At 36.0% G+C, this 16936-nt stretch overlaps 1 protein-coding gene across 1 annotated transcript; it reads left to right on the top strand.

Annotated features, from left to right (window-relative positions):
• Nucleotides 1-6065: 6065 nt before the first annotated feature.
• LOC149155111 (putative boron transporter 2) lies at nt 6066-16461 on the top strand. The gene is made up of 5 exons (XM_089444577.1): nt 6066-6863; nt 14217-14312; nt 14410-14547; nt 14643-15324; nt 15436-16461. Exons 1-4 carry the CDS (start codon nt 6744-6746, stop codon nt 15036-15038), a joined length of 750 nt encoding a protein of 249 aa, XP_089300703.1. The 5' UTR covers nt 6066-6743; the 3' UTR covers nt 15039-15324; nt 15436-16461.
• Nucleotides 16462-16936: the final 475 nt, after the last annotated feature.

The raw sequence follows: 16936 nt of genomic DNA, 5'->3' as shown, positions 1-16936 counted from the left end.
CCACCTTATATCTTGGTGTTCATGTGTGCTGCTTATGTGTGATTCTTTATTCTGCTTTTACTGCACTGTCTAATAAATATCTGATATACTGGTTAAAGCTAAATACATGATAAATTTCCTAAATCAAAATTTCTCTGCATATACGTTGGTTGCTTTAAGTATAGTCACGTATACACACTAGTTCACTTAGCTGAAGTAGCATATATAAATCTGTTTGAGAAATAAATTTATTGATCTGATAATACTGACTCACCCCCCCTCTCAGTATTATTTCCAATAATTGGTATCAGAGCAGGTCCTTCAGAATAAGCTTGATCGCTTGAAGGGAGATCCATCATCATGAGTAATCAAGAAAGCATGGGATCCATCAGACTGCCAATCTTTGATGGGACCACAACCTATCTACAATCACTTGGAATGGATGTCTTGGAAATTGTTGAAGGAGGATATACATTCCAACAACAATTCCTATAGATATGGTAGGTAAAAAGAAATATGAAACCAATGCCAGAACTGTCAATACTTTATTGGGAAGTCTTTCAAAATTAGAGTTTGTCAAATTCATGCAGCTCAAATCAGCCAAAGAAATATGGGAAAAAATCGTAATAAGCTATGAAGCAGACTCTCAGGTAAAGTGTGTTAAACTTCAAACTCTCAAAATTCAGTATGAAGCTCTTAAGATGCACAGTGATGAAAGTATAGCTAGTTACTTCTTACGTATAGATGAGGTTGTTAATTGTATGAAGAATTTGGGTGAAGAAATAAAGGAAGTTAACATAGTTGAGAATGTTTTGAGATCCCCGTCTGCTAAATTTGAATCAAAAGTGTTTTCCATAGAAGGAAAACAGGATCTATAGACTATCACTATGACACAACATCACGAAATCTTAGCTGCCTTTGAGATGAGAAAAGGAGGACCATCAAATGTGAGAGAAGCCACATTTAAAGGTTCAACAAAAGGAAAGGAAGAACACAATGAATCAGGACATATTTCAGAAGAATAAGATGAGGTAAACTTTGTCAAGAAGCTTCAACGGGGTTCCAGAAGATTTAGAGTTAAGCTACCCTTCAAATGTTTTGCTTGTCGCAGAGACGATCCTTATCCTGCTAAATGTCCTCACAAAGATAAATATGAAAAAGGGAAGGAATATGCAAAATGGAATAGAAAACAAGTTGTAAATAAAAAAAGTTACTATACTCATGAAGATAGCGATGGTATATCAAATAGTGATGAAAATGAAAATAGTAATGACTATAGACTTCTAATGGCTTATGACGATGATAATTTTTGAGATGATTTAGAAGAGGATGACCTTCATGTTGAAACCTCTAAACTCAAAATCTATTTAGAAGAAAGGTATATGATTATAGATACCTTGACATAACAACTTGTTGAAAAAGAAAAACACAATGAAAAACTAAAATGTGAAATTGTGGGTTTAAGAAAGGATCTTGAGAAAATGAAATCTCTCAATCTTAGATTTGATAAGGGATCAGAAAGCTTAAATGAAATTATCAAAGTGCAGCATTCTCTGCTGATAAAGAAAGGTCTTGGATATACTGAAGAATCATCTCAATCACAAAAGTCGTCAACCTCCACTAAAAGCTATCTTGATGCAGCAAAGACCAGTGAACAGTATGACAATTGTAAGAAAAGGCATAAAGAAGATCACCAGGTAAATCAGACTCAATTTACTCCAAGGATGAATAAAAGCCACAACCAACCTCAGGTAAATCATACTTAATTTGCTCCAGAGATGAATATCAATAGAAACTACAATCATGAGGTCAATAGATTCCATAGTTGCAGGAACTTATTTAATGGGCAAAGTTTTTCATGTCATAATTTTGGACACAAAGCTGCTCAATGTGTTACTTACAAAACCATCATGACTAGAGAAGCACGAAATCAAAGGAATGCAACAGGGGTCAAGAAAAGTTCCTATAATAACTTTTCTCATCTTGAAAATGAAATAGAATGCTCAATTTGTAACAACTTTGGTCATGAAGAATCTGAATGTAGGAGAAAATTTTGGCAAACATCTCAAAAGGAGCAAACTCCATTAAATCCCAAGATATGGAGAAGGAAAGAATCTCAAACAGAAAGATGTGGTATGGCCTTGTATGCAGGGGGACAAGAAAATCAGTGGTACATCGACAGTGGATTCTCAAAACACATGACAGGTGACAAAGAAAAACTTCACTCAGATATTGCCTTAGAAAAGGAAAAGAATGTCTCATTTGGAAATGACACTCCTGTTGTCATAAAAGGTAAGGGCTCTGTTTTCTTGAAAGAAAAGGTTAAAGTTGGAAATGTTATATATGTAGACAGTTTAAAACATAACCTGTTGAGTGTCAGTCAAATGTGTGATCAAGGAAATGAAGTGGTGTTTCTATCAAATGGATGTGTTGTTCATGAAATTGATACTGGAGAGACCGTGATCAAAGGTACAAGAACTCCAAACAACTTATACATACTCAAGGTAGGACAACAACTGTGCTATCTATGAAAAAACCTAGTTGTGGCATAGAATATTGGGACATATAAGCTTTTCTCAAATAAGAAAAGCATGTAGATTCAAGGTTGTTCATGACCTTCCAGATATCAGCATCCCTAAAAATACAATATGCAAACTAGAACTCACTTCATTGAAAAGGAAGGGTCAGCTAGTAAGCGTCTTGAACTTGTCCATACTGATTTATGTGGACCATCAAGGAAAAAGTCACCTCGTGGAGAAGAGTACTTTATTTTGTTCATTGATGATTTTTCTAGAATGTTTTGGTCTTCTAAAGCATAAAGATGAAGCATTTGAAAAGTTCCAAGCCTTCAAAGCTTTGGTTGAAAATGAATCAGATCAAAAAATCAAATGCCTCAGATCTGATTGAGGAGGGGAATTTACCTCGGATGAATTCTTTGACTTTTGTGAACAACATGGAATAAAAACGCAATTCTCCACTGTAAGGACTCCTCAGCAAAATGGAGTGGTAGAAAGATTGAACAAAACTGTTCAAAAAATGGCTCGACCTATGCTAGATGAATCTGGAACTCCTGCAACCTTCTGGGGTGAAGCTGCATTTGCCACCGTAACTATTCTCAACCAAGAAAATGTTCAGGTAAATAGCACTCAAACTCCACATGAACTTTGGTATGGTAAGACTCCTACTGTAAAATACTTTAAAGTTTTTGGAAGCAAATTTTATATCAAAAGGATTGATGAAAAGCTTGGTAAGTTTGAACCTAGAGCAGATGAAGGTATTCTTATTGGTTATTCTTCTAGAAGTAAATGATATAAATGTTATAATAAAAGACCTGGGAAAATTGTTGAAAGCATTGATGTTGTAGTTGATGAAGCATGCAAAAATCCTAAACAGATAAAAACAGAAGATTATGACAATGAAGAAGGTGGGGACTATTTTCCCTCATTAAATCAAAATGATATTGAAGAAGAAACAAATGAATAACTAGAAGAGGAGATAATGGTAGAAGAAAAGACTCCATCCAGGTATGTTCAGAAAAATCATCCAAAAACTCGAATTTTAGGGGAAAAAGAGGCAGGTGTATAGACACGAAGAACTATTACAGGGACCTCAAGCTATTTAGCATTACTATCCTCCATCGAACCTCAAAATGTAAATGAATCATGCAAATATGAATGTTGGGTCAAGGCGATGGATGAAGAACTTGAGAAAATTGAAAGGAAGGATACTTGGGAATTAGTTCCTATTCCTCATGATAAAAATATTATAGGAATGAAATGGATATTGAAAAACAAGCTGAATGAAAATGGAGAAGTCATTAGAAACAAGGACAAACTTGTTTGTAAAGGGTATGCTCAACAAGGAGGTATATATTTTGAAGAAACTTTTGCACCTGTTGCTAGACTTGAAGCCATACAGATGTTTCTTACTCTTTCTAGCTTTCAGAAATTCAAAGTATATCAAATGGCAGTAAAATCATCCTTCCTGAATGGAGATTTAGAAGAAGAAGTTTATATTGAATAGCCAGAAGGATTCATTCTTGGAAATGATGAAAAACTTGTATGAACACTCAAAAATGCCCTCTATGGTTTGAAACAAGCTCCAAGGGCCTGGTATTACCATCTTGACAAATATCTATACCAACAAGGTTTTACAAAAGGTTCAACAAATAGCAATCTATATACAAAGATTGAAACTGATAAATTACTAATTATTATTGTTTATGTTGATGATATCATTTTTGGTAACAATGAAGAATCCATGAGTTATAATTTTTCCTCAGTAATGCATCAAGAATTTGAAATGTCCTTGCTTCGTGAACTTACTTATTCTCTTGGTCTACAAGTTCAACAAAATAAAGATGGTATTTTTCTTTCACAAACCAAATATCTCAAATAGATCTTGAAAAGGTATATAATGGAAGATTCTAAACCTGTATGTACCCCAATGGTAACAGGATGCAGTCTCAGCTCAAATGACGAATCAGTAGCAGTACATGAACCAACTTATAGATCCATGATTGGCAGTCTGCTTTATCCAACAGGTACTTGACCTGACATCATGCATGCAGTAGGAATAGTTGGAAGATTCCAAGCAAGTATAAAGGAATCACACCTTCAGGCAGTCAAAATAATTTTCAAATATCTTCAAGGAACTCAAGACTTTGGTTTATGGTATCCTAGAGATACAAATCTTACTCTTCATGCATGTACAGATGCAGATTGGGCAGGAAGTGTTGATGACAGAAAAAGAACTAGTGGTGGTGCATTCTATATGGGTTCCAGGTTAGTATCTTGGTTCAGCAAGAAACAAAGTTCAATTGCTTTACCTATAGCTGAAGTAGAATATGTGGCTGTTGCATCTTGCTGCACACAACTACTTTGGATGATGCAAACCTTGCAAGACATTCAGATCACATGTACTTTACCCATCTCCATTCTATGTGATAATACAAGTACCATCAGTATTACAAAGAATCCAGTCATGCACTCCAAGACCAAGCACATACCCATCAAGTACCATTTTCTACGAGAACAACTGCTTGAACAAAAGTTCAAATTAGAGTATGTTCCCTCCAAAGAACAGGTTGCTGATATATTCACTAAACCACTACCCAAAGACACATTTGAATATCTCAGACAAAAGCTTGGAGTACTTGCTGCATCATCCTACTGTTAAATCCAATTCTTTCAAGAAAGGTTATTATACGCGTGTTCAATGAAGTACAGGCGTGTACACACGCGGGTTTCTATGGGTCGAGAAGCGTATATATTTTTCAGACAAGAAAAATAGTGGAACAGGCTCTGATATGGGTGCCAAGGTTAATTTTAGGGGCGAATAATCGCCCAAAGGCGAAATTTAAGGCTTTTTATATTTTAATGGGGCGAATTTTTAATTAAAATAATAAAAACTTTTTTATATAATTAGCCCTCATTTTATTTAAAAATTAATTTATTTTTTTATTTTAGCCCAGGGCGGGTAAACTAACCGAATCGTATTTTTCTTAAAATCGCCCCATTTTGATATTTGCTCCTGGTTTGGGATAGCAAAATCGCCATTTCTGATTTACAGTTTGGGTTTTCTGATTTGGGAGTGGGGTTTTCTGGTTTGGGAGTGGTTTGTGAGGGTCGATTTGGTCCTGGGAGGTTAGATTTGATTTGTTTTCAAATGGAGGGCGCTCCCTGTTTTCACCGATTCAGCCCGCTGTTTGCATGAATTCCGGATTATGGCTCCCTGGGTCCCTGTATAAAAATGGTTTTGAATTAGGTTTTTTCATCATAGTTCACAGATCTAAATGTTCTAGTTAGCAGCAACAGTTTCTGTGCCGGTGCGATATTTTTGCATTTTCAATCCGCTTATTCTTCTGGTATCCATGGTTTCTTGGATTTTGGTTTCTTGGATTTGAACGGCTCATGCCACTGCAGCAGCAAAAACAACAGTCGGTACTTGACAGAATGGTTGGCTGAGCGCGAGAAATTAGGCCTGTTATGCAGGTCCTGCCCATCTGTAGCCGGCTTTTGAATCAGGGTAAGTGGCTTCATATGTCTGCCACTTATGAGTAATTTACGATTCAGTTGCCTTGTGTAGCCAATTCTGGAAAATGTTACTATGGACATTTGCAGTTTGTTTTTATCTCATTTTATTCAATTGTTTACAAAGAGCATATATACAGGCATATTCAAGCAGTCTCTTATAACTGATTCTGTGATGTTTCTAAGGGACAGTATTCTGAAATAATATCATCACACCAGATTTTGACTAATTGCTAGTCAAAAGAGCTCACATCCAAGTAGTACATTTTACGTAGTTAAATGCATTCAAATGCCTGTATTTGGTCCATCAACAATGTTGCAGGCGTGCAAGCAGTCAAAAGGTCATGTTATTTTATTTATCAATTATTTGGGCAGCATCAAAATTTTATATTTTTTAAATATTCCATTGTAAAGCAAAACAACTCTGATCAATGTCTATAACATTATTTAATCTTGTGATGTGGAGATGCAAAGGCTCTAGGTAATTGAACGAGTGAACTTTAGATGCTGCTAATCCTTACAATTTCCATGTCTACATGTTACCTGAGGGATCTTGAATCTTTATGTTTAGACGTTGTGTAGATTCAAATATTGACTATTGTCATTTGGGATTTAAACTCAATGTTGGTTAAAATTGAAGGAGTTTTTCAATTTGACAGGAAAGCATAACGTGAAGAAAATGGTTCTAACCCTCAGGAAGACATGCTTTAATAGATCCCACACAAAATTGTTATGAGCTGCATCATTTGGAATCTATCGAACTCTGATGGAGTAAGGGTGCACAAATGGACAGTTTCTCATCTCAGAAATTTTAAATATCCCTACGGTTGCAGGCGTCCAAGCAGTCAAAAGGTCATGCTCTTTTATTTATCATTTTTTTGGGCAGCGTCAAAATTTTATATTTTTTAAATATTCCATTGGAAAGCAAAACAGCTCTGATCAATGTCTGTAACATTATTTAATCTTGTGGCTTGCTTGGTTATGAATTAGTGGCTTGCTTGGTTATGAATTTCTTTCATCAAAAGGTTCAATGATGCACACACTTTAAGCCATGACTTCACTGCCCTTGAATGTGCAGAGGTGGTCTGCTCATGTTTGGCAGATGCCTCCCAGGATCATCTAGCTAGGTCCTCTCAGGCATGGCTACTTTTCAGGGCCCAGGCAATATCGTTAGACAGTGTATTGGATCATTCTTAGTGATTGATTCCATGGTAGATTCTTCTTTTTACCCTTTTCCTCTTCATCCTGTCTTTTGTAACTCTAGTTAATCTCTTGCACTCTATCCTCTTTCCACTTTTTTGATCTCATATTTAGTTCATGTTCTCTTGTTTGATCCTGTTATATTTTGTTTTATGCTTTTGGGGTAGCATAGGGTGCCCCTACATATTGGCATCACTGGTTGTACTTCTTAGTCCTGTTTACCTATCTGTGAGGCTTTATTTAGACTTAAAATAAAATTATCTTGCCTTATCTACAATTCTGGATCTGTGTTATTTGCTAAGGTTCAATGTTCACCATTTTGCCCAAAACGGGAACTAGACATGCTTAAACCTTCCACACTCCTTTCCTAGGACGACACATGCTTAAACGGGAACTATCAGACAGCTAACACCTATGTGCCAACCTTGTGCATTGTGAGTAATCATTGTATTTTAAGACAAGTCTGACTCCTAAAACATCTCAAGGTAAAAGTTGTATGGAAATCATTTGATTTCTTTGGTTCTGTACATAAGGGGAATGATTCTAAAAGGATAAATTGTATTCTCATCGATACATTCTTTCCAGTAATTCATTGTAAGTTCACCCTATGTCATTATGGTAACAAAGAGCTCCTATATTTATTGCTTTCTTCAAAGACAAAATGTCTGCCACTTATTAGTAATTTACCATTCAGTTGCCTTGTGTAGCCAATTCTGGAAAATGTTACTATGGACATTTGCAGTTTGTTTTCATCTCATTTTATTCAATTGTTTACAAAGAGCATATATACAGGCATATTCAAGCAGTCTCTTATAACTGACTCTGTGATGTTTCTAAGGGACAGTATTCTGAAATAATATCATCACACCAGATTTTGACTAATTGCTAGTCAAAAGAGCTCACATCCAAGTTAGTACATTTTACGTAGTTAAATGCATTCAAATGCCTGTATTTGGTCCATCAACAATGTTGCAGGCGTCCAAGCAGTCAAAAGGTCATGTTCTTTTATTTATCAATTTTTTGGGCAGCATCAAAATTTTATATTTTTTAAATATTCCATTGGAAAGCAAAACAGCTCTGATCAATGTCTGTAACATTATTTAATCTTGTGATGTGGAGATGCAAAGGCTCTAGGTAATTGAACGAGTGAACTTTAGATGCTGTTAATCCTTACAATTTCCATGTCCACATGTTACCTGAGGGATCCTGAATCTTTATGTTTAGACGTTGTGTAGATTCAAATATTGACTATTGTCATTTGGGATTTAAACTCAATGTTGGTTAAAACTGAAGGAGTTTTTCAATTTGACAGGAAAGCATAACGTGAAGAAAATGGTTCTAACCCTCAGGAAGACATGCTTTAATAGATCCCACACAAAATTGTTATGAGCTGCATCATTTGGAATCTATCGAACTCTGATGGAGTAAGGGTGCACAAATGGCAATGAGCAAAACTCTTCTTGTTTCAGAGATTTGAAGGATTGATCTGTATTGGAGAAGGAAATGACAGCAATGAATTTGCTGTGCTTGATCATGTGGAGATCAAGACCATTCATGGTCATCAATTTGCATTTCATGGTGAGTGGGAAGTGTTTTCTCTCAGACCCTCCTAGAATAAAATCCCTAACCTCACTCAAAGGGGGAGTTGGAGGACACAATCAAGTGGGTCACTAGCTATCACTTATTAACTCACTCCGCTCTTTAGGCTAAGAAAATTCCGTACCAAGGGGGGAAATCCCTACACTAACCCTAAGACTATTGTTGATATAGCAGAGAAATCTCGTTTAGGATTAGTCTCTACCTAACTAACTCAATCTGGGGGATGTTCTAAGTTTGGAAACAAGAAAATTCTCAAAGGAAAAGTCAGACACAAACGGTGGCTTGGATTAATTTGTTTAATGTGAAGAAGTATTTGCAATTTTTACAAAGCCCATCAGAGTGATCAAATGTCAAATGTCAACCGTGAAAGTGTTGTTGTCATGACATAATGGGTTGGTGAAAAATGCTTACTAAGAAATCTTGTGGAATAAAATTATCTTGCCTTATCTACAATTCTGGATCTGTGTTATTTGCTAAGGTTCAATGTTCACCATTTTGCCCAAAACGGGAACTAGACATGCTTAAACCTTCCACACTCCTTTCCTAGGACGACACATGCTTAAACGGGAACTACCAGACAGCTAACACCTATGCGCCAACCTTGTGCATTGTGAGTAATCATTGTATTTTAAGACAAGTCTGACTCCTAAAACATCTCAAGCTAAAAGTTGTATGGAAATCATTTGATTTCTTTGGTTCTGTACATAAGGGGAATGATTCTAAAAGGATAAATTGTATTCTCATCGATACTTTCTTTCCAGTAATTCATTGTAAGTTCACCCTATGTCATTATGGTAACAAAGAGCTCCTATATTTATTGCTTTCTTCAAAGACAAAATGTCTGCCACTTATTAGTAATTTACCGTTCAGTTGCCTTGTGTAGCCAATTCTGGAAAATGTTACTATGGACATTTGCAGTTTGTTTTTATCTCATTTTATTCAATTGTTTACAAAGAGCATATATACAGGCATATTCAAGCAGTCTCTTATAACTGATTCTGTGATGTTTCTAAGGGACAGTATTCTGAAATAATATCATCACACCAGATTTTGACTAATTGCTAGTCAAAAGAGCTCACATCCAAGTTAGTACATTTTACGTAGTTAAATGCATTCAAATGCCTGTATTTGGTCCATCAACAATGTTGCAGGCGTCCAAGCAGTCAAAAGGTCATGTTCTTTTATTTATCATTTTTTTGGGCAGCATCAAAATTTTATATTTTTTAAATATTCCATTGGAAAGCAAAACAGCTCTGATCAATGTCTGTAACATTATTTAATCTTGTGATGTGGAGATGCAAAGGCTCTAGGTAATTGAACGAGTGAACTTTAGATGCTGCTAATCCTTACAATTTCCATGTCCACATGTTACCTGAGGGATCTTGAATCTTTATGTTTAGACGTTGTGTAGATTCAAATATTGACTATTGTCATTTGGGATTTAAACTCAATGTTGGTTAAAACTGAAGGAGTTTTTCAATTTGACAGGAAAGCATAACGTGAAGAAAATGGTTCTAACCCTCAGGAAGACATGCTTTAATAGATCCCACGAAATTGTTATGAGCTGCATCATTTGGAATCTATCGTACTCTGATGGAGTAAGGGTGCACAAATGGCAATGAGCAAAACTCTTCTTGTTTCAGAGATTTGAAGGATTGATCTGTATTGGAGAAGGAAATGGCAGCAATGAATTTGTTGTGCTTGATCATGTGGAGATCAAGACCATTCATGGTCATCAATTTGCATTTCATGGTGAGTGGGAAGTGTTTTCTCTCAGACCCTCCTAGAATAAAATCCCTAACCTCACTCAAAGGGGGAGTTGGAGGACACAATCAAGTGGGTCACTAGCTATCACTTATTAACTCACTCCGCTCTTTAGGCTAAGAAAATTCCGTACAAAGGGGGGAAATCCCTACACTAACCCTAAGACTATTGTTGATATAGCAGAGAAATCTCGTTTAGGATTAGTCTCTACCTAACTAACTCAATCTGGGGGATGTTCTAAGTTTGGAAACAAGAATATTCTCAAAGGAAAAGTCAGACACAAACAGTGGCTTGGATTAATTTGTTTAATGTGAAGAAGTATTTGCAATTTTTACAAAGCCCATCAGAGTGATCAATTGTCAAATGTCAACCGTGAAAGTGTTGTTGTCATGACATAATGGGTTGGTGAAAAATGCTTACTAAGAAATCTTGTGGAATAAAATTATCTTGCCTTATCTACAATTCTGGATCTGTGTTATTTGCTAAGGTTCAATGTTCACCACTTTGCCCAAAATGGGAACTAGACATGCTTAAACCTTCCACGCTCCTCAAAATAGTTCCGCTCACACTGTTTGATTTATAAAACAGAGGATGCCAAGCCAACTGAGCAATGGCATGAATGACATTTTTAAGGGTTCATATAAAGTATGCTCAACTGTATTGAATGTTTCTTTATTTTGCTGCCAAGTTTATCCACGGTGACTGTTTTTATATACAAGACTGGAGCTGCTCGTAGTATGCATAATATTTGACTAGACCATGTCGAGCATTGCAAAAATTTGCTTTTCTCTTAATTTTACCCATGGTTGAATCTCTGCTTCCACTTATTCTGCTATGTTTTTCAGAGCATGCAATGGATTTTTCATATTTAACATTATCTTGCCATTTACCCCGGTCATTTGGACTTTGATAAACCACTGACAACATGTTTTTAACAAGCAAAGTGGCCTACATTGTTGAACCATTTGAGGAATGATCCAAGATATTTAGCAGCAGTGGATTTCTCATCTCAGAAATTTTAAATATCCCTACGGTTGATGTTAATGGCATCTCTGAAAACACTGCCGTAAGGCTTCTCTCAACTGGTATTGGTGTTTTTGAACAATACCCTGCCAATCCCAAGGTTTTGCTCTCCAATTGCCAGAATATTTCAATGCAAATTCTTTCTTATACAAGTTAGAATTAGTGGCTTGCTTGGTTACGAATTTCTTTCATCAAAAGGTTCAATGATGCACACACTTTAAGCCATGACTTCACTGCCCTTGAATGTGCAGAGCTGGTCTGCTCATGTTTGGCAGATGCCTCCCAGGATCATCTAGCTAGGTCCTCTCAGGCATGGGTACTTTTCAGGGCCCAGGCAATATCGTTAGACAGTGTATTGGATCATTCTTAGTGATTGATTCCATGGTAGATTCTTCTTTTTACCCTTTTCCTCTTCATCCTTTCTTTTGTAACTCTAGTTAATCTCTTGCACTCTATCCTCTTTCCACTTTTTTGATCTCATATTTAGTTCATGTTCTCTATCCATGTTCTCTTGCTTCCAGAAAAAGTTGAAAGGACAACCTCTATCTCTCAACCATATCCTTAAGCTTCGAAATGGAGACAAGCAGTGCGTGTCACATTACCAATCCACCAGGTATATTACAGAACTTAAAATATTATAAAATACTTAGTGAGATATTAGACCTGTCCTTGAGCGTCTGACCAAGATACGAAAGAACATATTATAAGAATTATCAGTGTGGATGATAATATTTATTTTCTTAAATATTAAAGAAAATAACAGGGAGAAATGTATGACACTTGTTGTTGCATATGGAAATTAAATTTTTGAAGTTAATATGCATTTGTTTGTTGTTTTAGGCTTTTGACCACTTGTAATGATGGAATTGTTAGGCAAACTTTATTTTAAACTGATGATACAGTAACAAATAGATCTTGAAGAAACTCCAGTTGCATTTCACTATAAAAACACCATAATGCTACTCATTACACATGTTAGCCAATGTTGTTTAAAAAATATGTTAAAGGATAAATATCATTTTAGAGGATTTTAGTAAATCTGCATTTTCATAGCTGAGTCAATTACCCATAAAATTATGCCTTACATTATACTATCAAATTATGAGGCTGAGGCTCTCTTACAGTAGAATTTCCCTTGAATTTACCCGAAACTTTGAAATGGTTTCCAAAACACGCAAGGATATGGTTACCTGGGTCATAAATCCAAATGCAGCAGTTACGTGTAAACTTGGAAACACTCTTTTTATATGTTGAATTTTGTTCCTTTTTTGCAAATTTTTATGTTTCATTTAGAAAGATTCTGCTATTTTTTTTAGTTTTGTTGTTCTGAGTGGGTACCACAAGGTTTGGGTTCCTCAAACCTGCAATTTATGAAACAAGATTCTGAAGAAATGCAGAGAACAACGTTATGTTGGCAGTTGGCACATTTCTGTTTTGGCAACACCTCAGAAAATTGTCAGGGGCATTTCTAGGATGTTTTGTACCTCAAAATGGTTCTGCTACATAAACAGGTGGTTAGGTTGCAGGAGTTTTCAGCAACCTTACAAAGACTTGGTAGGTAATAATATTTGTCTTATTCTGAAGAACTATATTGATAGAATTGAGTTATAGAAAATCTATATGATTCTGCATTTCCTAGGTTTGAGTCTACTTTTGAGTTTGGTAAGCAAAAAAATGTTCAGCAAATCACACTTACAACACACAGCTGTAGCTGGCCTTCAGATACAGAAATATGGCCAAAGTACTGATATGGTCATATCTGGCCATATATATGAATAATACTGTCAATATGTCATGGACCTTATTTTTGTTATATATTGACTGTATTGTATTTGGTTGTATTTTATCGTATTCAGCTGTATTTGCTTTTTCCAAATATAAATTTTGGACTAGACTCTTATTTCGGTCATATTTGTTTTTTCCTCAAATATGGATATTTATGGTATTTGTACATGTATGCACCAAATACAGCAAACAAGCATTTTGAGTTAGAGAAATATGATTCTCTTACCATATATTCTCAAAGCTACAAAAACTTGAAAATGCAAAAATAATCTTCGGTAGATGTATAGATATAAATTTGTTATAGCCCATGCGTGCATTTGAGATAACCCTAGATTCATCTTGGCCACAATCATGGATCCTGCTTTGAGAGTAGCTTTGCCTCCCCCTCCAGGCCCTGAAGTGGCTGTGTTTCGAAGTTTGGTGTCTGCATTAGGGAAATCTTTAAAGTCTCAGCCAATTTGTTTTGTGAAGAAGCTGGAGAACATTCTTGAAGTCTCCATCCCTATTTCATCCTGAAGGCATAAATGTCTCTGGTCACAGCGTTGCATCCCAACTTGCCCAACAAAATGAGTTCAACTTAAGAAAACCTTCTTCATACCATTATGACTTCTCTTAGGATTTTTGGTATGCAAATTACCTCAGTAAATATATATTATTTAGAACTATGTTGTAATTTTTGTCAGGGTTCATGTTTAGGTTCAACTGTCACTGGCTACCCTATTCTGGAAGAGCTTTTTGTCTCCTGAAGACATCTTGATCTAACTCTTCATTCTTTGTTTTCACCTCCATAAAAAATCTCTAGTGGATTCATAAATTTTCCTTTTATTGTGACAGACTATTTTATGTGGTATTGTTGGCATACCTCCTTCAAATGGTGTTATTCCTGAATCTCCAATGCACATGAAAGGCTTAGCTACCCTCAAACATCAGGTACCAATATATTGGAATTATCAATTGCAGCTTCTCAGGGAAAAGACACAATTCAGACATTTTATAGACGAGTAACTTAAAAGTACTTTTGTTACAGTTGGTGCTTAGCAAGTTAGTGACAACAATCCGAAAAAGTATGCAGAAAAATTCAACCTTAGGGAAATTATACGGAAACATGCAAGAAGCCTATGAGCAAATGCAGACCCCAATGGTTTATCAGCCTCCACCTACCTTGGTAATGGTCTTATTTTTGAGTTTGGGTGTTTCAATTTATCTAATTTTCCTCTCCCTTTATTTATTTGTCTTGTCATGTCCCAACCATTTATGCAGGCGCTTAAGGAATTGAAAGAGACCACAATTCAGTTGGCTGCAAGTACTAGGAATATGGATGCCCCAGTTGATGAATCAATTTTTAATGTTGACAAGGACGTGGATGACCTGCTTCCTGTTGAGGTGAAAGAACAGCAATTGAGTAATTTGTTGCAATCTCTGATGGTGGTTGGCTGCCTTGCAGTAATGCCCATCATTAGAAAGATCCCAACTTCTGTGCTTTGGGGTTACTTTGCCTTCATGGCCATAGAGAGTTTGCCAGGAAATCAATTTTGGGAAAGGCTATTGTTTCTTTTCACTGCTCCAAGCCATAGATACAAATATGAACTTTATTCAAACTATAATGTGATTGAATTTAATGCTTGTAATATAGTTTTCAAAGCTGATCAATGTTGAACTGATGGTTACAGAGAACTTTAGGAGTATCATGCTACATTTCTTGAAACGGTGCCTTTCAAGACAATTGCCACTTTCACCATTTTCCAGACATGTTATTTGCTGGCATGTTTTGGTATCACATGGGTGCCTATAGATGGTGTTCTCTTCCCACTACTAATCATGTTGTAACTTGTTAGTCCCAGCGAGGCAGTATATCCTTCCCAAGTTTTTCAAAGGAGCACATCTTCAAGAATTGGATGCAGCAGAGTATGAAGAAGCCCCTGGAATGTCATGCAATATAACAGTGAGTGCAAGACACATATCAAACAAATTTTAAAAATATTACTCAATTCTATTTCATAAGCCCTGCAGCATGAACAATAATAAATTGAACTATAACATATATTGATTGCAGGAAGCTGGAATTCAGGGGTTCGGACTAGGAAGCATGGGAACAGGTGCAAATGATGGCGAATTTTTGAATGAGATGATTACATGAAGTCGCGGTGAGGTCAAACACATATATAGTCCACGGATAACTAGCTCGAGTGATTGCACACTAATTCATGGATCCGAGTCTACATTAAGTCCCCAAGTTGCAGAAGCTAAACAAATATATAGCCCCCGTATAAGTGAGATCAGACAGACACATAGCCCTCACAGAGGGGAAAAGCATTCGGCATTCCCCTGGTTAGTCAAGGGAAAAATACGAGTCCAAGTGCATTTGGTTTGAGGCCACATAAACCAACTTCCAATTAGGTGTTTGGAGTCTAAATCCTCGGCTAGTAATCTTTCCCTTGAGTGAGCATATCCTATGTTTAATAGTACATATTTTGTTGGCTTATCATTATTTAATCATTGTGCCATAAATCACTCGGTTGTATTTGGTGTGTCTTCACAAAGAACCTCTGTCCATCTAAGAGGACAGGGTAGACCATATAGTGCGTGTAAAAAAATGTAATGGAAGTCAAGCTTGAAGTATTTCTGTTTTCTTGAAGCATGAAATCTATTATGTCAGTCTTGTGGTTTTGTAGACCCCGGGCATGCCAAATAAGCATGGTGGTATTAAAGGGTCTTGTGAGTGGTTTGAGCTTCATAGAAAGTCATCCTTATTCTACCAGTTGGATCATAACCACAAAGTTTGCAGCCTTTAATGTTTCATTGAAATAAAAAATGTGGAAATTAAACTTGACAAATGAAAAGGAAATGGTAAGGCTTACAATATTAGAACTTCTGTAAATGTTTAGCCATTACCTTTAAAAACTAACCAAGGGAAATGTCAAATGATCAAGGATATGTTGAGATGGAAATATCTATTTTTCATGACAGTAAAACATTTAGATAATGGAAATAAAGAATATGTGCATTCAAGTTAAATCAGATTTATCTTGAATGGTTGGGAAGATTTGTTATTATCTTTAATAATTTAAGTCTTGTAAAGCAAATTCAGAAGGAATAATTTAAGTCTTGTAAAGCAACAAACTTGAAGAAAAACAAAGAATATGAAGCCATATACAAGGAATATGAAGCCTGCGTGTTATGTTAATTTATGAGCAGTTTTATGCTCTGCAGTATAATCTGTGAGAAAATTGGCTACAATATTCAACAGACAGGACATTATGAGTTTCTCAATTTGTGCTATTATATGCTATGGATTTTCTAACCGATATCTTGAAAACGCGGTCTGTACTTGCCATCTATGCCTGAGTTTTGCAGCGGTTTGTTACTTTCAAGCCATGCCTAATGTCATATTGTTTGTTGCAACTTTAATGTAGACAACTAACCAGGAAGGCATTAGGTCATTCATAGAGGATGCTTAGGCATGATTCCAGGCTTTTGAAAATAATTGTGATTTCCATCACTAGTCATAGCACTTGATAGAAAGTTGGGATATTCATGAGTGTGAATTTATGTTT

The sequence above is a fragment of the Pinus tabuliformis genome, chromosome 9, assembly GCF_031772625.1.
Source record: "Pinus tabuliformis cultivar Carrire ecotype Pingquan chromosome 9, CPIR1, whole genome shotgun sequence".
NCBI lineage: Eukaryota > Viridiplantae > Streptophyta > Pinopsida > Pinales > Pinaceae > Pinus > Pinus tabuliformis.
Note: the sequence above shows the minus strand (reverse complement) of the source record. Positions and strands in the feature narration are given on the sequence as shown.

Excerpts from the sequence above, each read along its gene's own strand:
- LOC149155111 (XM_089444577.1), top strand. The coding sequence starts at position 6,744 with ATGAGCTGCATCATTTGGAATCTATCGAACTCTGATGGAGTAAGGGTG. Across the intron at positions 6,864-14,216 it reads GGCGTCCAAGCAGTCAAAAG|ACTATTTTATGTGGTATTGT; the intron begins GTCATGCTCTTT and ends TTATTGTGACAG. Across the intron at positions 14,548-14,642 it reads ATCAGCCTCCACCTACCTTG|GCGCTTAAGGAATTGAAAGA; the intron begins GTAATGGTCTTA and ends CCATTTATGCAG.